This window comes from Cyrtonyx montezumae, unplaced genomic scaffold (assembly GCF_038088225.1).
Source record: "Cyrtonyx montezumae isolate F1298 unplaced genomic scaffold, pur_monq_1.0 scaffold_10, whole genome shotgun sequence".
In the NCBI taxonomy this organism is placed as follows: domain Eukaryota; kingdom Metazoa; phylum Chordata; class Aves; order Galliformes; family Odontophoridae; genus Cyrtonyx; species Cyrtonyx montezumae.
In genome coordinates, this window is record NW_027071826.1 from 14,247,125 (window position 1) to 14,269,509 (window position 22,385).

At 44.6% G+C, this 22,385-nt stretch overlaps 3 protein-coding genes across 4 annotated transcripts in view; 2 read left to right on the forward strand and 1 right to left on the reverse strand.

Moving 5' to 3' along the window:
* BTBD7 (BTB domain containing 7) overlaps nucleotides 1-6,318 on the forward strand; it is a 43,480-nt gene extending 37,162 nt beyond the window's left edge. For both annotated transcript variants that reach the window (XM_065751001.1, XM_065751010.1), the window contains 3 exons: nucleotides 1,539-1,717; nucleotides 2,873-3,301; nucleotides 4,418-6,318. In XM_065751001.1, the coding sequence (XP_065607073.1) occupies nucleotides 1,539-1,717; nucleotides 2,873-3,301; nucleotides 4,418-5,233 (1,424 nt within the window). In that variant the 3' untranslated portion in view covers nucleotides 5,234-6,318. The remainder of the gene's footprint in view (nucleotides 1-1,538; nucleotides 1,718-2,872; nucleotides 3,302-4,417) is intronic.
* A 5,917-nt stretch (nucleotides 6,319-12,235) lies between these two features.
* UBR7 (ubiquitin protein ligase E3 component n-recognin 7) lies at nucleotides 12,236-20,271 on the reverse strand. Its single transcript, XM_065751328.1, has 11 exons — nucleotides 20,117-20,271; nucleotides 19,880-20,013; nucleotides 19,422-19,482; nucleotides 18,946-19,041; nucleotides 17,871-17,924; nucleotides 16,628-16,733; nucleotides 14,990-15,174; nucleotides 14,323-14,454; nucleotides 13,787-13,949; nucleotides 13,078-13,139; nucleotides 12,236-12,428 (listed from the first exon to the last, which is right to left on the reverse strand). Exons 1-11 carry the CDS (start codon nucleotides 20,240-20,242, stop codon nucleotides 12,336-12,338), a joined length of 1,212 nt encoding a protein of 403 aa, XP_065607400.1. The 5' UTR covers nucleotides 20,243-20,271; the 3' UTR covers nucleotides 12,236-12,335.
* A 60-nt stretch (nucleotides 20,272-20,331) lies between these two features.
* LOC136058093 (sodium/potassium/calcium exchanger 1-like) lies at nucleotides 20,332-20,824 on the forward strand. The gene is made up of 3 exons (XM_065751359.1): nucleotides 20,332-20,526; nucleotides 20,559-20,595; nucleotides 20,640-20,824. The coding sequence occupies exons 1-3, from the start codon at nucleotides 20,363-20,365 to the stop codon at nucleotides 20,784-20,786; spliced, it is 348 nt and encodes a 115-aa protein (XP_065607431.1). The 5' UTR covers nucleotides 20,332-20,362; the 3' UTR covers nucleotides 20,787-20,824.
* Nucleotides 20,825-22,385: the final 1,561 nt, after the last annotated feature.

Consider the following 22,385-nt stretch of genomic DNA (forward strand, 5'->3'; position numbering starts at 1 on the left):
CCAGCCAGTAGCTGGAGCACAGGTACTGCACACATAACTGCCTGCTTTGCTTTGTTCTGTAGTTATGTGAAATATTGATTGTTTTGCCAGTTCCCTGAGGTAGGAAGGATAGATGAGAGCCAGTTTGAGGAGATTCAGGCAGTACCAGACCCTTATCTTATACAGGAGTCTGTCCTTGAAGCCCAGATGCTGCACAGGAGCTCCTGTAAGGAGAACCAGGCATTGTCAGCTGTGTGCCTCTTGGTCTGGGCCCTGGGACAGGAGCTTCTTTGTAGTTTAGGTATGCTCCACCTGTTGCTTGCATCTTGCTTGTACTGTTTCCAACTGACTTTATTTACATAAAGGACATTGACGGTGTCTTGGTACTCCTGTTGCAATTCTACTCTGAATTCAGCATCTGCTGAAAGTTCTGCATTTTCAGCATTTGTAAAGTGCTGAGTGTAACTGACATCTGATTGTCAAGCCAGGATTAAGAACAGTTGAAGTGTATGGAGCATAGAGTAAAAGACTTATTTCTGAGCCTTGAAGACTGGATAGGATAACATTTTTTTCCTAGTGCAGGAACTCAATTTGGAAGGGAAAAAGAAAATTTGCACTACTTAAGTTTATTACAGGCACCAATGCAAATAAATTTTGTGGAATTGGGAACAGTTGTAGTTTCACAGTGTTGGGTTTTTTCCTTCTATGTATTGCAAATGTCTTTTCACGCTGTTCTTGCTGCCTGATCTGCTTTGTTTTTGAGCTTTCACTATGGACATGTGGTCGTGGTACTATATAGCCCTTGTAAAGCTGGTAACAGATCAGATGCCAGGACTTGTATATTCAGAGATCTGGACTTGTATCCTCCCTCAATGGGCACATATTTTTCTGAGAACAGCAAGACCGCAAAGGAATATAATTCATCATCAAACGTCAGTGAAGAGTGGCATGTGAAAGCTTTGCAACAGCATAAATACCCCCCAAATTATATATAATTTCCTTTTGGGAAGGTTTTGTTTAATGCTTTCAATATGGCTGCATAAAACAACATCATTTAACGGGTTTATGTTGGCATAGTTTGTGTAATTTTTTTTGAACACTCTTTCTGTAGTTACATGCTGGTATTATGGTCTTCTGATTACAGAATTCCACTAGAAGTATAAGGTGTATGCCAAAAAACTCAGTGAGTTCTTGGCCTGCATTATTCATGAGGAAATGGCCAGTTGTTATTTAAGATATTCTGCCCCCACCTCAAATCATAAAATTCCTGCATTATAAAGGTTAAAAAAAAAAAAAGCTGTTTGTGGTTCACCCTAGCAGAAGCTGGAAAAAATGGAGTACAGCTTGTATGATGCATGTATATCCCATAATGAGGTTCCAAGGAACATGTGCATGTTGAACTGTGCCTTGCAGAATGTTTCTTTCTTTAAAAAGGAAAAAAAAAAAGACAATCATCCTAGCATTAGGTTTCCCATCACAATTAAATCTAAACACTGTCATTGAATTTGATGTCTCAAGTAATCTGTTATCCTTAATTCTGGTGTCTGCTGTCCCACCAGTTCCCAATCTGCTTGTTGTAAAAGAGATGATCAAACGGCTGCAGGAGCTTCGTCATACTGAGCAGGTGCAAAGAGCATATGCTCTTAATTGTGGAGAGGGTGCCACAGTCAGTTATGAGATTCAGATTCGTGTGCTGCGGGAATTTGGACTTTCTGATGCTGCTGCTGAACTTCTGCAGGTATGGAAAGTTGCTGTAATAAGATCAGAAATCATTTCATTCATGTTCTGTTCTGATTATGAGTTGACTTGAATGTGTAATCTGCAATGAGGGAGCTACTTTGTGCATGTGGACAACTTCTCTCAAATGACCTCATAACTGTGGAACCATCCAGATGCACATTACAGTGAGGCTGTTGCATTCATTGATGTGACTTCATAAATGTATAGGTGAACTGAATAAATATTTTTCCCAAATGTTGTCATTCAGGTTGTTTCTACTGCCACAGAGTTTGGAAACAAGGTCAAATTTCATATTTAAAGTAGACTGAGATTAAGGGGTTATTTTTCAGCAGTACAAAGCAGTATTAATATATGCTGCCTTGTTCTTCAATGAAGCACCAGGAGTACTTGGCTTTATTTCTTTCTTTTTAACTGAAGGCCCTGAAAAGCTATTTTCTAGGGAAGACTGACTTGACATTCTTCTCCTTGTTTGAAGCTAGGTGATGAAATGTTACAAAACATTAGTTTATTGCTCTGCTTCTAGGAACTTGGCAAATAGTTCCTGTATGTTAGGTTTAGCATGCAAGTGATGATGTTTGCATGCGAGTGACTCGCTGCTGCTTCCTTCTTGAAGTTCTGTATTTGTCACTGGTCTTTTGTGTTTGTAAACTTGAATCATTAATGTGTGGAAGAAATAAATTAAAAAAAATAAAAGGTATGGTTTAGCTGACTGTAAATGGTGCATAATCAGAGTGAACAATATGAACAGCTTAAATTCTTGCTAATCAAGAGGCAGTTCTTGAGACTAGTCAAAGCATGACTAGAAGACTGAATTGATCTCTCCTGGAATCAGGAGAAAACAGCTTAAGCAATTTGGTAGATCTGCACAGAACGTATCAGGACTGGGAAAATGCAAGTGCCACTTCTGTTTGTTGTTATTCAGCAAATTGCATTTGTTGGTCATCTTTTTTAATGTATTGAATCTGATGCCACTTGCCTTATTTAAAAGTAATAAATAATGCACTGAAGCTGTAATTGCCTTGAGCTTTGAGGTTTCCTATGGCAAAACTGCTTGGTACAGCACTAGTAGATTGAGTTCCTATGTATGTCAGTTCCAGATTTTTTTCTGGATGACTTCCTACTTTGTTTTATGGGTTATTTTTTTCCTTTGCAGAATCCTCACAAATTCTTTCCTGATGAGCGATTTGGGGATGAAAGCCCTCTCCTGACTATGAGGCAGTCTGGACGATGTCGTGTTAACAGTACTCCCACTGCAGAAACCCTGTTTACAGAACTGGATTCTTTTGTGGCCTTCCATCCACCATTGCCCCCTCCCCCACCTCCTTACCATCCACCAGCAACTCCTATTCACAATCAGTTCAAAGTGGGCTGGAAACAAAGGGTGCCAAGCCAGCATCCCTCCCGGTCCTTCTCTTACCCATGTAACCATTCACTATTCCACTCCCGAACAGCTCCTAAAGCTGCACCTCCTGTCTACTTGTCCAGTGTGAAAGCAGCCCCCCCCGATTGCACTAACACTACAGGTCTGGGGAGACAAACTGTGGCTGCAGCAGCGGCGGTGATGGCAGCTGAGAAGCAAGTAGTAAGTATTATATTTTTAACTCCCTATCTCTGCCAGTTCAAAGTAGCTTGTGGAGAGAGTTTGCACGATGTTGTCACTTGGCTTAGTCAAAACAGCAGCATCACTGCTGGTGAGGAGACTGTCAAAACCAGTCAAAGTCTTCTGTATCTGAAGGGCATAGTGTCATCTGTGGAAGACTGGATGCACCAAGGGCAGGAGTGATTCTGGAGGGGCAAGCAGGACTTGTGAAGCTTCTGAAATAACATAGTTTGCTCCATGTGAACTTCTTTGGTGTACTGTGTGCTGTAATTCAGAGGTAGAATTAGTAAGAGTATTTTGACTATTCACAGATAAGCAGCCTCAAACTAAACAGGTGTGCATAAAGGGAATCTGTGGAAACTGGGAAGGATTTAAGCAGAGAGGATTTTAAAATGAGTAGGCAAGCAGAAATTGGTAACTGCAGATGTGTGGGAGTTTGTTAGAACATAATTGCTAAACTGTAATACTGTGCAATAATAATACAGTGAAAACAGTTAACTATCTCAGATACTGAACTGAGAGCTTCGAAGTTGTAGGAGAAACTAAAAGGAATTTGTGAATTAGTTTCTTCAGTGAAAAAACAATTTCAGTGCACTGTTCTGTCATACCGAAAGCTTGTTCTCAGAATCCAGATTGGATGAGATGCTCTGAATAGAAGTGTGAATTTATTCTTTATAGTGATTGTGTTGAATATATTGCACCTCTGTATTTTAAGTTAAAATATTTTAACTTCAGCTTAGATTTGTTTGTCTGTTCAGGGGTTTGATTTGTTGTATAGGCATCTTTTTTTTTTCAGGGGGGCGGGGGGAGCGGAATACAGACTTAAAGGACGAAGCCATATAGTGATGTTGCTGTGAGAGCTGATTTAAGTTTGAGTATATTCATTGGTAGCTTAGAGGAGGAGGGAGTAAAAGAGGTTATCTTAAACTAGCAGAAGGGTGGAGTTTGGAAAACACATGTTCTTCAAACCTGCAGACTGATCAGTCTAGGCAGAGGTAGACCAAGGAAATGTAACTTTGAATTACAGGAACTGTCCCAACTAGTTTGTTTGGCTTTTGCTTCTTTGTTTTTGTGGACTGTTTTCTTTTTCTTTTCCAGTGCACTCAGCCCTTGCTGAACGAACTGATGCCAGATATTGCAATGGGGGTGTCAGCTATGTCTTTAAAAGACAGACGACTGCCAGAGCTTACTGTCGATACAGAGCTAAGCCAGACGGTTACAGAGGTGGGGCCTGGTCCACCCCAGCACATTTCATGTATTCAGAGCAGACACATGCCTACTTCTCGAAAGAAACATGCAATAGAGCAAAAAATAGATGCTCGAGAAAATCAGCAGGAATATCCTGACTTCTATGACTTCTCTAATGCTGCATGCAGACCTTCCACTCCAGCACTGAGCAGGCACAGTCCTTTGCCTTCGCAAAGCATATATTATGGCCCAGATTTGTATAGCCACAATAAGGCATCACCGAGTGGCTTAAAGCCAGCTTATCTACCTTCCCAGATATCTCCTAAGAAGCAAGAGGATTCTAGGAGGGAATACCTGATCTCCCAGGATGGGCATCAACACAGACAAAAGAATGAGCCAATACACCTCGATGTCTTAGAACAACCTCCCCAGCGACTGGACTTGGCATTGGCTACCCAGGAAATTGCTGGCAATGGCCCAGTTCACATCAGGGGAAGAACAAAAATGGAAACTGACTTAACCTATGGGCTAACCTCCAACAGACCTTCTCACTCTGCATACACCTCTGAAATGCAAGAAGAGAGACCTGGTAGGAGAGTGGCGGATGATGAGCCGTTGGAACATGGAGCACAGAGAAGTGCAGATTTGGAAAGGGAAGATGCAGTAAGCAGAGGAAGGAGGTCTCCAAACAAACCAGACTTCCTGTATAAAAAATCTGCCCTATGAAAGCAACCTCCACTGTTTCTCTGTGCCTAAGAGTTGTAAACTTCCCGTTCTTTGCAACTTTTGGCCTGACTTCTGTCAGACAAATTCATTCATGCCAGCAGATAAATTTAGCTTCATCCTTCTGTTTTGTACATACACTGCTTTGTTAGAGATAGCATGCTATCAGATTTTAATGCTGCTTCTGGTTTTATTTTGTGGAAAACCATCTTTTTTCTTAGCAAATTTAATTAAGCCTTTAAAAAAAAACAAACTACAAACTGGTACCTTTTTCTACAACCTGGTAGCCTTTTGCACCTGTACATCTATTTTAGTGTATTAGTTTTGTACTAATCTGTTAAACTTTATTGTCACATTTAAAGGACTGTATTTTCATACTTTTTGCATTTTCCTTTTCACCTGCCACTTCCCTATGTGCATTGGGTTGCACATTATGAAATGTATTTTCTTATGAGATAGCAACAACGTGTTTATTTTTTAATTATAGGAATTCCAAAGAACAGCACATCAAAACACTACATTTTTTAGTTCGATTTTTTTGTTTAGATCTGAAATCTTCCTGATTTTATGACTACAGCAAGAATCCAGTCTAATGTTTTGTTTGAAAGGTTCTGGCAGCTGGTCTTACTTACCTTATAACGAGCTCACCCCAAGAACTACATGAGATTTCAAGTATCCAAGGGGATATTTAGGAGTCCAAAGTCCAGTTAAATTTACCAGGATCTGTCTGATTCTGTTTGCTTTGTGCTTAACTGCAGGGAATTTGATGGTCACCCAAAAGCACTTATTAGCCAGACTAGAGTTGTTCATTTGACCATGCAGAAATGAATCTAGAAATACTGTAAGAAGGACTTGTACTTCCAGCTGCCCATACTGGGGGTGAGTGAAGAGAGGAGTTGAGGATTCACACTGCATCCTGGCGTGTCAGTAAGACAAGGCATTGTATCCTGTGCTGTTTCCTGAATGGTGACTCTCTAGTTGAGAGGGTTCTCTCTCCAGCAGAGGTGCTGAAGTGTCTGCTCATTGCCTTGCTTTCTCCCGCCTATGATTTTAAAAAAGGGCTTCACTCTTAGCAACGTTGTTCAGTGTTCCTTTATCTGATCTGAGAACACAATCAAAGTGAAGAGTAACTGCTCCAGCTTAAGTGTGTGAAGCTTTGGCACTTTTAAATTACATTTTTCATCCCCTTACCTTGCTTTTTTAAAGAATAGAAATGAGATTCATCTCATACTGTCATATAAAGAAGGAAGGATTTGGGGCTGGCTCTGTACTGCTGGGTTGAGATTCACTGATGCAGCTGTGTATCAGCTGTAATTGAGTGCATTCTCCTTAGTACTTGCTGTTTAGTTCTTACCACAGCTTCACTACATGTGGGGTGAGTGGTGCCACTGCAGTGTAGTGATTACTGGTGATCACCTGGTTGGTGTGGGCTTTTTTATTTTTTAATGCATCTTCTTTCATGAAGAATTTCCCATTAGCTGGAAGCATTAATCCTGGGTATGACCTAAGAACTGCATTAAGGTTAATCAAGGTTAGGCTGTTTCCTGCCTAACCAGCTCAAAATGTTTAATACTGCAGCAAGATTTCTCTGAATAGATCTGCTTTTAACTGATGGCAGTTTTCCTTACACATCTTGTTTTATTATAGCTTGAAAGGCTTGCCAGCCACAAAACAATTTCTCTGAAATATATTGAATACTGCATTCCAGAATTAACAGGTAGCTTCTAGAGAAGTGAAGATTTGGGGTTTTGAGCCAGTAAATCCTTATGTCTCCTCCTTACGTACGCCTTCTGCTGCTAGGAAGGCTCTGCAGATGCTCCTTCTGAGGTACAGCCCTGAAAGGCACAGTGGAGGGTTGGGAGAGAAACGTTGCTGAACTGTGCAGGTCATGTAAGTGTTTTGTGGGTGAGGAGAGATGTTTTTTTTTTCCTCCATTAGCCTCTTTAAAACCATTTTATTTTACCACAGTTGAAATGAGACCTGACCTTGTCACTGGTGCATGTTACTTCTGTGGGGCTGCAGTGTAGAATGCTGTCAGATGTGAGAAGGTGCTGGGGGGAGCAGTGCTCTCGTGGTTAAGGACTGAGGCTCCTTGGAGTTATGCTGAAGACTGAGCACGGTGCTGTCTTACCTTGTAGCTCTAACCACACACTCCAGTGTTGTACTCGTGAGCACTAGAAGCATTAACTTGCATCAGATGTAACTGAACCTGAAACTCACTGCATGTGCTTCATATATATGTTGGTAGCTTAACTGCTGAAGCATCGGAGTGGGTTTCTGAGGACAGCTGTCCTGAATGACATGTTTTATTTTTTTACCCAGAATTCATAAATACACTTTTGAAAGAAACTAATCTGTATTAGTTTGTGGCACTGTGTGCCTGGACTGAGATGGGGCTGAAATCTAACTCCTGAGCTTGAAACCTATGGGTGTGTGGCTGATACAGAGAAGTTTTGAGGTTATGATGTGAGGGAAGTAACAGGATAGTTTGGCTTTGGAATCAGCTGTGAGAAATGCCTTTCTGGAGTGGGAGACAGGTCTGCATTTTAGAATACAAAATTGTTTCTGAAGTCTCAGAAGCTGAGCAGTATTAAGGAGAGAATAGAGTATTGAAAAGTAGGTGCAGAATAAAAGCTGAGTCCTTTTGAGGCCACAAAGACAATCAGGCCATTCAGACAATCTGTTTTCACTTGTATATTTTGAGTTAGGAAGAAAATAGCAGCTAATGGTGGCTGTTCTTAAGTTGAAAAGAAGGCTTTATCCAATTAGTGGAATTGTGTTTCTGTAGTCTGGGGTGGGATTTCCTACTTAGTCGGTTGGGGGAGGGAGGAGAGCGAGACCATCTTTATTCTTCTTCATGGAAGCACCAATCAGAAGCTCATTTTGCTGCATTTTGCTTGCAGAACACACGTACCTATGCTACCTGCTACTTGCTGTTCTCTTTCTACTGAAACTTTGGTGCAAAAGCTCCTTGTTTACATGAAGCACTTTCTGATTAGGCTGGAAAGTAACATGTTTTCCTCCTACAGTCTGGTGGAGATATTGGATTAGTGACTACGTGTTGCTTTAGGATAGAGGTATGAACATTGAGCTTTCTTGGATGAGGATGATTCGTGCTCCTTATTCTCCTAAACGGAGAGCTCAGACTTTGATGTGGTGAGCAACATGCAAAAACTTTTTTTCCCCTTTCCCTGACCCCTTCCTCTTTTCCTTAAAGTATGGATGAATAACTTAATTCCTGAAACAGATTCTTCCTTTGAAATGTTTGATTGTTACTGTAGTTGCGTGTTAATAACTGCTGTGTTGATTAGCAGTTTCTTGTTATATTTTTCAGTTCCAGAAGCTAAGGCTGTGGCCACCCTTACTTGTAAGCCTTGGTTTTGGGTCCCAGAATGTTCCAGATGTTTGTCTTCATGGGTTTCTTTGGTTTGGGGTTTTCTGAAAGCATACGTGTGCTGTTTGAGGCACTGTTATTTCTTCTAATAATTATATGCTTCTATGGTAGAGGTGGTGCTGAGCTCTGCTAAAAGCAGGGAGCAGCTGAGATTCAACTGTAAAACCGTACGTGGGTTTTCTGTGATGGTGTGTATCCCAGGGGGCAGCCGTTGCCTTCCGCAGCGTCACCGTTCTGTTTCTCGTCCTCGTGTTGTTACTGGTATAAAGTCAAGTGCCTTCAATGCTAAAGGCTCAGAAAAACTTTCTTAAACTGACTTCGTGTCCTATGCAAGTGTTTTTTTCTACAACCTGCATAACCAGTACTTTGTAAAACTTGTTTACGCTTCAATTGTACATAGTGTTTTTTAAGGAAAAAAAAATAGTATTTTTATTTAGGTACCTCCAAACTTGAATTCTAGTCCTGTGTGATACATTGTAAAACAATACATTTCTCTTTTGAGTACCATTACAGTTGTAAAAAGGTTTTCACTGGTTCTATTTTTCTACTGTTGCTGAGAAGCATGTAACACTGACTTTATCCTACGTATAGTTGGCATTTCAAATAAATGGCTTGTATAGAATGTGCTCGTGTGGCTCCTTCATGCCAGGCATGCTGTGGCAGCAGGTGAGGCTGTGTGTTCTGTGGTTCTGGGCTCACACACTGCTCAGGTACGAGCCAGAAGGTGCCCTGCCACAGGAAAGGCTCTTAGGAAAAACAAGGTCTGGCAGTTCTTCTGGAAGAAAGTTGCCATTGAACAAGGATATAAACCACTGTAAAAATAGGAATTGAAAATGAGTGGCATCTTTCAATAGATGAAGAAAAGCACTTCACTGAGATTTCAGTGAGTTCTTGTGGCTTGACTGTGACTATTCTCTGTCCATGGTAATGGGGACTATTCAAAGGCAAGGCAGCGAGGCTGAGCCCTGGTTTTAGAAGGTATTTTCTCAGAGCCAAGGACTAATTAAATACTCAGCACTCACATTCTTCTCTTGAATTTTAGTTGTTCCTTGCCAGCTGGATCTTCCTTAAATCTGTTTCACAGGAACAACTGTTCTGCTCCTTCAAAGAGATGAAGTGTTTTAGAAGGGTGTCATCCAGCAGGTGGAAACGACTGCACTCCCACTCTGTACAACAGCAATGTACTGTGGGTTAAGTCCTGGCTGAAGAGGAGCAGGGGGACATGATGGAGGCAGGGAGGAAAGGTATGTGTGATCTCAAATACTAATTGACATCTTTCTCCCACTCTCCCCAGCTACAAAAATATGACTTTTAAGAGTAATGTTCTGAACCAGTATTGAATTGTTGCAGGCTTTGCTACAACAGCAGCTGAACTTCATGGAAGACCTTCGGGGCAGCCTTTGGGAAGAGCACACACCTGGATTTAAAGTCTGAAAGGGAAACTGTCTGCTTCTGCTGCATCCAGGTAGTTGATGATCACTTCAGGTAATCTACGCTCGCTTACCTTAGTGTAGGCTGCTGCCAAAAACAGGCAATTCATTGTGTGAAACTAGGGCTGTGCTACCTCATTGTTCTGGAACTTGCAAGTTCACAAGCTTTAACTGCACCATAGCTTTAATTTCTTGAGCGCAGTGAGTGCTGGGACTGGGTCTTGCTGCAGTATTACCTGTGCTGTGGCAGCTGTTGTTGTGTTTTGCTTTGAAATATATATGCTAGAGGGAGAATAGCAAATGGTTCAAAACGCATTCAAAATGTATTCTGGGTGATCTGAACTCAGAGATGGAACTGAGGACAGCACTTGCTTCTGTTCCCACTCCTGTTTAACGAGTTACATGTTGTAAGAGGTGAAGTTAACAAAATGCCAAATGGTATTGTTAGGTGATATATTTTATAGATGGTGTAATTAGCAAAACTATCGGGATGGAAAAGAGACGATCAGTATAAAGAGAAATGCTCATTTATCTCTGAGGATTGTGGTTCACAGGGGAAAACTCCACAGGGGAGGGATCTCCCACAAGAGATCCTTCCCCAGTGGTGGTCAGCCCTTAAATGGGGTCTGGGAGAGGTGGAGCCAGGCTCCAGCCCTTCCAGTCACACAGGTGATTGCCTTCACCTGTGCTCCTGCAGCTGACTCAGTGCTCACCTCAGGTGATCAATCAGTGGTTCAGGCTGTGATTCAACAGTTCCCATACACATGTAAAAAAACAGAGGATACAGATTTCACTGCTCTTTTCTCCTGCTTGAAAATGTACATCCCTGCGTGGCAAACTGGGTTGGACCTGGGAGCAAAGCTCTGAGAACATCAGGTTTGGCTCAGCCCAACCTGAATCAGCCTCCCATATGGTTGATATAACTACTGTAGTGGTGTTCCATGTTCATCTGTAACCCAACCAAACATTATAACTGCATTTCAAAAAACAAGACCCTGCAGACAGAACAGTTACTTAATTTTTACGTACTTTAATTAGATATGCAGTTAAAGTCCTGTAACAGTTGCTACAAAAAAGCACATACAATACTGAGTTAAATTTAAAAGCAACTATCGTCTTGCGTGGAACAAACTCATAAACTGAGCCTTTGTTAGAACTAGCTTATGTAAATGAAACGGTCAAAAAAAATAGGGAAAATGATAAATGCCTGATATTCTTCTAAAAAGCCTCATTAATGAGGAAGCAGAATAGTACCCCAAACAAGTCCTCCAACTACAGAAAGCAAGAGTTAAAAATTCCTAAAGCAGGATTTGGGTTTTGTGAGTATGGAAAATAAAACAAAAAAGCCCTACGTTAGGCTCAAAATAACTTAGGAAAAATCAAAACATAATTGCAGTTAAGTGTGGATTCTTGAAAAGTCAGTGAAACCTCCTGTTCCTTGATTATCACAGTGATTACAAAAAGATCATCCCCTTATACTGTACAAAACACCAGGATGCAGCAGTGTCTCCAGGAACAATTTGAAGTAGCAGTTTTTTAAAAAGCAAGCTTGTTAGAAGTGTTCTAACAACACCCCCCCTGCTCGTTTTGTCACTTAGTACCTCTTCCTCAATAGTTTAGCGAGTAGATAAAATCCACGTGACAAATTGCTGCGTGTAAAACATCACAGTACAATATTAGAAACAAGTTATTGAGTTTATAAAAATCTGCTGCATCAAGACTAACCCATGATTTCTCACTTTTCCCCTGCTTAGGGAGCACTCCCACAGCAGTTAGCGTGCAGTACAGCACTACCTAGTTTACATGACATGAACCAAGTTCTAGAATGCAGTTTCACCAACCGTGATTAAAACCAACAGACACTGTAATGTGCCTGCTTGACTGGACGAGGAGCCACTCCTCCCTGTGTGCAGGAAACACAAGCTTATTTTGCACAGGGAGCACCTGCAAGAATCACCACAACCAGAAGAGATGATACAGAACCAGAGCAGGAAAGCAACACACTCCAGTATTGAAGAACAGATTGCGTATGACACCCATGTTTTAGGATGCTGCAGAGCTATGGGCACTGAAAGTAAAATAGGTGAAAGGAGAAAGGGAATAAACTGCGGTACAATGTTCTTCCAACAAGCAATCTTCCTCCTCGAGGTGAGGCCAGCTTTCAAAGAACATCAGTGATGGTGGAGGCAGTTTCTTGAATAATTGGATTTTGATGAGAAGCTGAGTACTAAAACGGTCTCTTCTGTGACGAATACTGTTTTCCCAGTTGTCCTTTCAGCCTCTAACTACAGTAGTACTGCATCCTGTTGGTCCGTCGTCTTTTCCTTGACTGAAATTCTTCAAAGAAGTGCTGAATGTCTTCTCTTTTAACGACCTTGGGGAAACAACAGGAAACCCTGAGTTGTGGTACAGTATTTCACTTCAGCTGTCCTACTTCTTATGCCCGTTCCGTAGGTAGTGCACAAAGCATTTAGAAATAGTTTGAAATCTGATACAACTACAGCAAAGCAGCTTTCCTGTCTTACCAAAGGGAATGGTTAATGGCCAGATTTTACTGCAAGAGAATACAAAGAGGGAAATTAGTTTCCCAAACGTAAAACAAGCACAGGGAGCAAAGCTCTTCATGTTCTTAATGGTTTGCCTACTTGCTTTTATGATTAAAATAATTAACACAAAGCAAAAATTGACAAGCTCACTTCAGACACGCCGTAACTAAGTGGTGGTTTAACAAATCTGTGCCTTCATATGAGTTTTAAAATGCTTTTGTTAATAATGGCATACAACTTCCTCAAGGAAAACAACCTACAAGGTTTACTGTATCGTTATTGTCAGCAGTGTTACAGAAACAGGATTCTTGAATTCCAGTTGAATCGGGAACATCCAGGCTCTACTGCAGTAATGGCAATTCCATGAAACAGAAGTAAACCACTACAGTATAGCACAGCACTCTCTAAAACCCTTCAGCGATACTTTAAACCATTTCTAGCATCTAGGTTCTTCAAATCCTGCACGCTGCAGCTTACCGTTCCCTCGTCTGCAAATCTCCTGAGATAGTCAGTCAGTTCTGTCTTTAGGTCATTGTATTCTGGATGGAGAAGTGAAGGAAAGAAACGAAGAAGAAAACAAAACAGACTTAGTACACAACTTGGTTCAATAAGACAACCTGTTGCACTTCCTCTGTCCATTAGCTTTACTTGAGAAATCTAGACTTGAACTGGGTTTTAAGTTAAAGAAAAAACCAAGAATGAAACAAGTCTGGGTAAACAAGCGCTGCCTGATACTGATCTGCCTGGCCACGGAGGATCTGCTCAGGGGGCCTTCAGAGAAATGGGCTGTAATTCAGTGTGCTGTGCACAGCAGGTCCCAAAGACCAGCCTTCACCACAGCTTCACCACAATGGGCACCGCCCTGACACCGAGACACGGCCAAAACAGCAGAATGAGCAAGGGAAAAGAAGCCAGAAAACAGAACTGTAAACTAATGCTTAAATACTCATAGTGGAAGATGTTACCATCACTACCATGCTTGAGCTGGTTAACAGCAGAGTTTCCATGCCATCTAGTTTGTTAATGTAAGTTCTAACAACCAGCCCGAGAGGACAAACTTTTCCACAGTTACACTGACTGAGGTTTGCAGTCTGTCATAGTCTTCTACATGTTGATTTCACACTCATTTTGAAGTGCAAGATCTGGTACTGACCAGATTGTAAAAAATGAATGCTTTTATATTTACCACAGATGAGTTCTACTTGCTGGACTCTGTTCATGCTGTTAAGGGTGTCCATTAAAGGGTCTCTCCTGTCTGTTTCCTGATCGTTGGTGCCTTTGTTTTCGTAAGCCAAGACAGTGTCACATTCATCTGTCAGGAACTGGACTTCGAGCTCTGCATACATTTTCTGGAGAATAATGTAAAATTTACTTCAGCATTACAAAACTTCTCAGACATTAGCTGCTCTCCCCTACACCTTTTTGCGTTCACAAATTAAAATTTCTGTATTGTGTGTTTTGGGCACTTCCCCATGCTGACTTCCAAAACAAGACTGGCTTGGAGCTGCAAAGGAAATGCAGATGTTTAGGAGCTTGTCCGAGCTGCATTAGTTCCACAGGGTCTGGTGTGTTTATGTCACGTGGAGGGACTTTATGTGTTTATAATGCAGCATAAGGACATTCTCACAGTCTCCTATGTGTAAGTTTCTCTTCAGAGCTTCTTTGGGAGCCCCTTCCTGCCTCTCCCAACTTCAGTGACTACAGTGAAAGCAGAATACATACCAAGCAATCTTCACAAGTGCATAATTTGCTTCTCCAGTTTGATGGCCAAAAGGTGGCAGTATCTTTCTTTAAAACCTGCTTGCTTTGGAGCTCTTTCAGCTTGCAGCCTGATTCTTCACTCCTAACACCCACCTGAATTGAAAAAGATCACTCAGAGCTCTGCAATTCCAAACAACGCTGTTCCTTCCAGCACACCATTTTCCTTACACAAAATTTCTCTGACCCAGTTTTGTTCACATAAGGGTTCTGGTGTGGGTTAGAGATTTCCCCTGGAAGTACAACTGTTCTTTAGAAACTTACAGCACAACCCATAAATGTTAAAGAAATCTGAGCAGGCGTGTTGTGGAAATGCAGTTACAATGCATAGCAGCACTGTACCGTAACAAAGTCAGAGTTGCCTTGTGGTGAAGGCAGAAGGGCTGACCAGCTGGGATGCACCTGCTCTACACACAAACACATCTTGCACCATTATCTCCCCTGCTTTTACAGGCAAGTTCTGTAGCCTGGGCTGTGACCCACTGAGACCACGGCTGTAGTGTCAGCAACTGAAGAGGAACGTGGAAATTAGAAAGCATTCACCTACTCAGTGAACCTGAGAAGAGGTGAGTTTTGCTTCTTGCACCATGAGTACAAAGATGTACAAGACAGAAAGGGCAGCACAGTTTACCTCCGGACAAGCAGACCCAGAGCTGGTGGATGGTTCATTAATCTGTTCTGTTTGCTTTTCCTCCTTTATTTCTTGGTGTTCTGGTCTACTTTCCTTTTTTATTTCTTTCTTCTGCTCTTCGCTTTCCTCAACATTCAGGACAATCCCTTCATCTTCAAGAGAGTTTGCTTTGGTCAAAGCAGGAACTGGAAGACAAACAAGCACAGAAGTAAAAATAATACCATGCCAGAAAGTCACAATAGTTCTGTACTGAAATGCTTGTCCTTCTTAGCACTCCTGGCATGTTATCACAGGTTCAGTAGCTGTCACATACCTTTTGCTGACTTTGTGGTGGAGTCTCCCAGTTATTCTAGACAGAATTAAAAACAAAAAACCCACAACGAAAATGCATAACCTTTCTGAAGCATTCACAGACGTCTTTCAGCTCTATATATAGTTTTATAAGGTGTCTGTCTGAAGCTGGGGGATGAAAGGATTGAGTGCAGCCCTGCAGAAGGAGACCTGGGGGCACTGAGAGAGCTAGGGCTGTTCAGCCTGGAGGGGAGAAGGCTGTGAGGTGACCTGACAGCAGCCTTTCAGTATCTTAAGTGGGAAAGAAGGGGACAGACTCTTCAGCAGGGTTTGTTGCGACAGGACAAGGAGAAATGCTTACAGAGGGCAGATTTGGGTTAGATATATGGAAGTCTCCTACAGCGAGGGTGGTGATGCACTGGAACAGATTGCCCAGAGATGTGGTGGATGCCTGGAGACTTCCAAGGCGAGGCTGGATCAGGCTCCGGGCAACCTGCTCTAGCTGTGGATGTCTCTGTTCATTGTGGGTGAGTTGGGCTAGATGGCCTTTAAAGGTCCCTTCCAACTCTAATGATTCTATGACTCTATCTGACATAAACAGAACTCCGTGACAGATCAACTACCTTAACCACTTCCTTACATAAAACACGTTTATGTTTTGACGTCAGTTTGTGTTCTCAGTGACACAGCTCGTTACAAGAAGAAAACCCAAACATACAAAAAAACCAAACAAACTAACATACTGCACTGTGTTCCCATTCAAGCAAGCAGAAACTCAGGTAAGCCTGCCAGGAGTCCCTAAAAATTTCCACTGAAATTCCTGGCACATGACAGTTGCCATGAGCAACGCTGAGGAAACAAGGCTACATGAAGCCAGCTTTTTCCATTGGACTCAGCTCATCTCCCCTTCTGATCCCACAGGGAGCACATACCAGAGAGATGCCTGCTGTGACCAGAAGGAACACACGACCTGAGCAGAGCCCCGACTATTGGGATCAGCGTTTTACACGTTCCTATCGGGACACTTTTTCTGCTCAGAGCCTCTCAGACTCAGCTGTTTTCCCTTACAATGCCTCTTCAGATCCTGGATTCAGGTTAGTCCCTCAATACCAGTACTAAATATACATCCATATGTATGCTAGCAGTTCTGTGAGGAAATAAATAAAACAGTGAACTCTCTGAAATTAAGATTTAAAAGTGAAAACAGCTACCCCAACCCTGCACGTTCCACTGCCCAATACAAGTAGCATTTCTCCCACCACTTCAAGAGTATAATGTCATTAATCAACAAAGCAGGAGAAAGACATACTAATTCAGCACTGTCTCAATGCTATTAGTTTTGTTCACCTGCAAACTGCGAAGCATATGCCCACAGGAAATGGCAGTGTTTCATGCAGGCTTGGCACACCATTTCGTGGAAGTCTCCGCTGTCAGGGGGTACTGCACCAAGATGCTGTTGAAAAGAAACAGGCATGCAGCAGTTGAACGTTCACTGCAAATTAATAGGTTCAGCTCTAGCTTCAGATGAAGAAAACATCAACTGCCAACATATTTTCCACACGAGCATACTTTCCCGATAACTCTGTGACAAATATCAGTGTAACGAAGACTGGAAATAGTTTATATAATGTCAACATGTTTATATCTATATAAACAATTCTATCTTTGCTTAGTTTACAGTCCTCTGTGCCTTCTACTTACCCAGAAAGCTGAGTTCTGTCTCATTCCTAAACACTTTTTCTAAACGCTGCCCTAAACGTGGATTAATAAGATACCTACCACACACTTCAGGCACCTGAATAACTTTTTATGATTGCTTATGTGTGTGTACTCTAAGCCCTCCTATCATTTAAACACCGGAATTGAGAAGAACTACATCCCAAGCCTCTCTGTAAACCACCAAGAAATAGTGAAGCAATTAAAAGCACCACCTGCTTTCTTCTGCAAAACATTCATACAAAGCTCAGTGTGCAGCACAGTGTTCTTAACAGGCACATTTACAAAAAAATGCCATAGTCCAACATCTCCATGAACTATAACTGAAGCCAATCGTCCTTTTTTCTTCCTTGATCCTTCAACTTCAAACGTTTTACTTTCTAACTGCCCACTGTGGAACTTCCCTCGTTCCCCTGAAGGGAGAAGAGGCTGAAGCCCTAAGTGCTTGGCTGCTTCTGACAGATCTTCCTGAAGTTTCTAATCAGGAACCAACAGTGCCATTAGTTCCTTGCTACTTAAGGTAACTACGGTTTAAAAGCATTCTTCTGAATGAGCTACTGGGGGAGGTGATGGTGTGCCTCAGCAAGAATCTTCTTATCACCAATTCTAAGGATTAGATTTTCTAATTAAGGAGCCTGATACAGAAGTCATTGCTTTATTCTGCAGAAGGAACCTTGCAGTTGGTAGTGCTCATGCTAATGTTTTTGGACTGGAGGGAAGGACAGTGCAAGATTTAATATTCCCTTACATTAAACAAAAAGAAACACCCCAGAACGTACAGCAGAGCTTCCCGAGTACTAATTAACACATGGACTTACCTGATGCTAATTTATTTCTATGCCAATGGCAATTCTGCTACTTATAGTTTCCTTACCCTTCCGTGGAACCAGTCTTCACACACTATGCACTGGATCATTTCATCTGGGATCTGGAGGGACGGTCACATGATTAGCATTAGCCTTCAGGATCTTCCCCAAGCCTCACACTGCAGCCCTGTGCAGAGTGAACTGCACTTCCATCCCCACCCACCCCCCACCCACAGGAGCTGCCATTAATGAGCAGTTACAGTCAGCTCGCTTCCCTGAAGTTACACAGCATGTGCAATCTGTCATACTGACAAGCCCATGGAATTGCCAGTTACTGTCACAAAACTTGTTTCCCCAGTAGAGCAAGGCATTCTCACACACAGGAGTGGTTAACACAGTGTTGGTATCTTTCTTCCAGTGAGCAGAGAGGCACGAGCAGGCAGCTGAGCAAAAGATGCTGACAGGTGATGCAGCAACGCCACAGTCCTGACTTAGCCATCCGTGATACAGTGTAACTCAAACCACTTTGGTAAAGAACAGTTAATCCTGATTTCTTTAAAGGCACTTCATGGAGATGAGTTTAGATTATCCTTTTTCCTACTGAAGGAGACATACGCCTTCCTTACTGCTTAACTTCTCTGAGTGTCAACACAAGCGTGTGTATGCAAACCCAGTACTGTTTACACACCACACAGAGGAAGAGCTGTGGGTGCCACCAACACTGCTGCTATGGGACAGACTCCTCAGAGCAGAGCCCTGTCATAGCACTGCTGCAGGCAGGAGGGAGCAGATTCTGCTCTCCCTTAACATATCTGTTTGTTCCACACTTACAGTGGACAATGAAAAACGCATCCTCTAAGAGAGCTATGCAACTTTGTAAGGAGGAAGTAGAGACAGTTGAAGCAGCATTCCCTCCCAGTGCTGGTTTGCCTTCCTCGTCTGCCTTTAAGGCATAAACACGTTCTATCACTCATAATTCTGTCCTCATGGTTTTCTTTATACCACACATCACAACCAAAACTGATACGAACAGAAGGTTCTCAAAGTGGGGTCATCCTCAAAGTGCATCTCACGGGCCACCCCGTGCACATCCTGCATTACCAGCAGCTCTGCAGGGTCACTGCTGGGCTCTGTATTTCATACCTCATCTTCAGGATCCGGGTAAGGTCTTTTGCAAGTACAGTACAAGCCGTAGAAATTGTCATTGTACTTATTTCCTGAATTCACCTTGCCCTTTTCCTGCAAGGAAAGGAAAAAATGTTTCAGTATACAATGAGGTGAAAAATGGGACAGAACAGCTGCGGAGCGTGGAATAACACTGCACCTCTCTCCTGCTGCCTGCCAGAAAGGTCACAACTGCTGGACTACCTGCGGCCACCGCTGTGGAAGCACAGGGGAGCTCTTCACAGCCAGCCTAGGTTCAGTCACGATGGCTCACGTTTCTAGCTGCAGCCATGGGCGGAGGAGGGCAGGGAGATGTCCCCGCTGCTCTCTGCACAACGTTCAGCCCCAGGTTTCTGAGCAGCTCTCCCACTCAGCCAACGTGCTACCGCGGCCGGGGAGCACTGACCTCTGGGGGCCGCCGCTCCGTCCCTGCAAAACCAAACCTCCACACTCACCGGGAGCAACTTGCACTGCAGGTTTTTGAACTTGCTGTTTCCACAGTCACAGCGGAAGTTCCTGGAAAGAAAACAAAAGAAAAACAACCATAGAATCGTAGAAGGTTTGGGGTGGAAGGGACAGCAAAGCCCACCCGGTGCCGTGAGCTGGCTGCCCCCAGCAGAGCAGGGCCCAGCGCTGCGAGCTCCCCCAGGGATGGGGCAGCTCCGTGGGCAGCAGTGCCGGCAATGAGCGAAGAGCTCCCAGCTCACGCCCTACCTGCAGCTCCCCTTTTTAGTTTAAAACCACTCCCCTTTGTCCTATCACTACCAGACCGTGCAAAAAGTCGCTCCCCCTCCCCGCCTATCGGCTCCCCTCGGGTCCTGGAAGGGAAAAAAGAAACACACACACACGCACACGCTCGGCACAAACCCCGTGCCCGCCGGGCGCCGCCGCCCGCCCCGCCCATGCCCGGTACCTCTTGGTGTAGAGCTCGAGGAGGCGGTGCGAGCCGTGGCACTCGTAGCTGCACGCCAGGCAGATGCCGGCGGGCTCCGCGCCGGGCGGCGTGCAGGTGCTGCAGGCGTACAGCGCCTGGCGCTTCACCGCGCCCTGCGGGGACACAGCGCGGTAACGGACGGCCGCCGCCGGGACCCGGGGGGGAGGGGTGGGGGGGGGGTTGAGGAGGGGGTCCCGCTCCCGGCCCCGCCCGCACCTGGGAGTAGCTGCACCGCTCGTGGTCGCTGCCGCCCAGCACGGCCCGCGCCTCCTTCTCCAGCTCCTCGTTCTCCGCCAGCACCTCCGCCAGGGACACCACGGGCTCCTCCGCCGCCGCCGCCATGGCCGCGGACGGACGCGGAGGCGGGAAGCGCGCAGCCCGGGCGCCGGGCGGCGCCACAGCGGAAGCGGAACCGGGCGGCGGGAGCGCGCGTCACGGGCCTCAGGCGCGCGCCCGGCCGCCATGGAGCTGGTGGCGGAGCTGCGCGCGGGCGGCGGGCGGGCGCGGGAGGCGCGCGTGCGGTGCGAGGCGGAGGCGGGCGGGGAACTGCGAGCGCTGCAGCGCGGGCTGAGCGAGATGCAGGAGCGCGTGGCCGAGCTGTTGGCGCCCCTCGTGCTGGAGCAGCGGCGGCGCGGAGCGCACGGCGGCGGTGAGCGAGCGGCGCGGGCGGCGGCGCGGGGCCGCGGCGGCGCGGGGTGATGCTGAGCGCCGTGTGCCGGCAGGTGGAGGCCTGAACGAGGACGGGGAGGACGAGGAGGACGAGGAGGAGGAGGAGGAGGAGGAGGAGGAAGACGAGAAGGAGAACGGCGCGGGCGCGGCGCGGGCTGAGCTCCCCCCCGCGAAGCGGACGAAGGTGCAGCCGCCGTGCCACGAAGCGTCTGAATAAAACGAAGCACAACGCTGCCTGCAGTTATTTCAAATAGCGCGGAGGGTTGGAAAAGGGGTCCGGTGGACGTGCGCTGTACTTATATATTTATACGCAGCGTTGGAAGCGGTTTATCAGAACGGCAAAGGCAGCAGTGTGCTGGGCCTAGAGCAGGCACAGGGGTTTTGCCTTTAACAGTCATTTGCAGTCCTTATTGCAGCCACACAACTCTTGAGGAATGAAAAGGGCACGGGGGCTCCAGCAGCGCTAAGCTGTGAGCTCCTGACAGTGTAGCTCGTGTAACTGCTGGGCGCGGACCCACTGCTCAGAGCTGCTCCAATACACAAAGCCTGGCTGAGGTTTGTTTTCGTGTCAGTCTCCTCCACACTGCGATTCTGGAGCATGACACAGTCTGCTGTTACAGCTCTGAAGAACTGAATTTGTTGATTCAGACAGCTTTGAGACTAAATTCACTGCAGAGTGCGAGTGTTACGGGTTTAAAAAACAGTTTGAAAATACATGTGCTATTTATTGGGCACTCGTGTGGTTTTGTGAGGGAACAAAATAAAGCTCAGCTCTACTGTGCTGCCAGGAGAAACGTTCTCTGTAAAAAACAGACTTTATTGGAGCTCACTTGGAGGGCTGCAGCCATACCTCACTGCATCTGCTGTCCCCCTGGAAGAGGTGAAGTGGCTCAGCAGTAGTTACAGAATGCAGCAGAGGTTTTCCTGTGATGGGAAATTACTGTCAGGAGGCAAGGCAGTTAATGACACTGCCAGCCAGGCTGCCCGGGAGCAATGCTCGAGCAATCTGAAAAAGCTTGATCTTGTGACACAGTGGGAAAAAAAAAAAAAGCAGAACGAGTGGCACAGAGATAAATATTAAACCCTACAGCCACTCGCTTCCTCAGCAGGAAAAAATAAAAGCTCGGAGTAACTGCTAGGCCAACAGAGGTTAATTATGTTTCCTCACGACTCATTACTGCCTCTGTTTTCACAGCTCCTGCTTGAGAAAGCTGTTCAAAAGAGAAAGAAGTCTGAGCTAAATCTTTTTTAGTTAAGAAGAGCTTTCCCACCTCTAACTGAAGTTGCAGCAATTATTCTCCATCCACTTGGAACAAAGGTTGGTATGAAGAAAGGTTCTAGTATAGGCAAGTCACATCTTTTGGTAACATTAGCATTAACACTATCTAAAAAGCCTCACTGTAATCTGCTTTAATTTCACAGTCTCTTTCACAAGTAAAAGCAGTCTAATCGTTGCTGTCATTGTTTCTGCATGCTCTCTTAGGGAGACCTCACCTGTTTATGTTCCGCTGGTGCCAGAAATGCTGGAAGCACCAGTAGAGCTGACTGCCTTCTCCCAGCCCTCTCACCTGCTATTCCTATGCACTATCATAGTGTATACTGTTAATAGTTAATTTCTATTGCTGCTTCCCACCTCAAGCTGAGATCTTTACAGATGTAGCACTGGTTCACTCTGCAGTCACTCTGCAGTTAGCTGTAAAACCCATGCTTTCACACAGCTTTAATAAAAGCTTAGTGGAAAATTCTATTAACATGAACCACCCTCTGTAAGTCACGGCCGCAGACAGCACGTGCTCCTCGTCCAGGCCGCATGGTT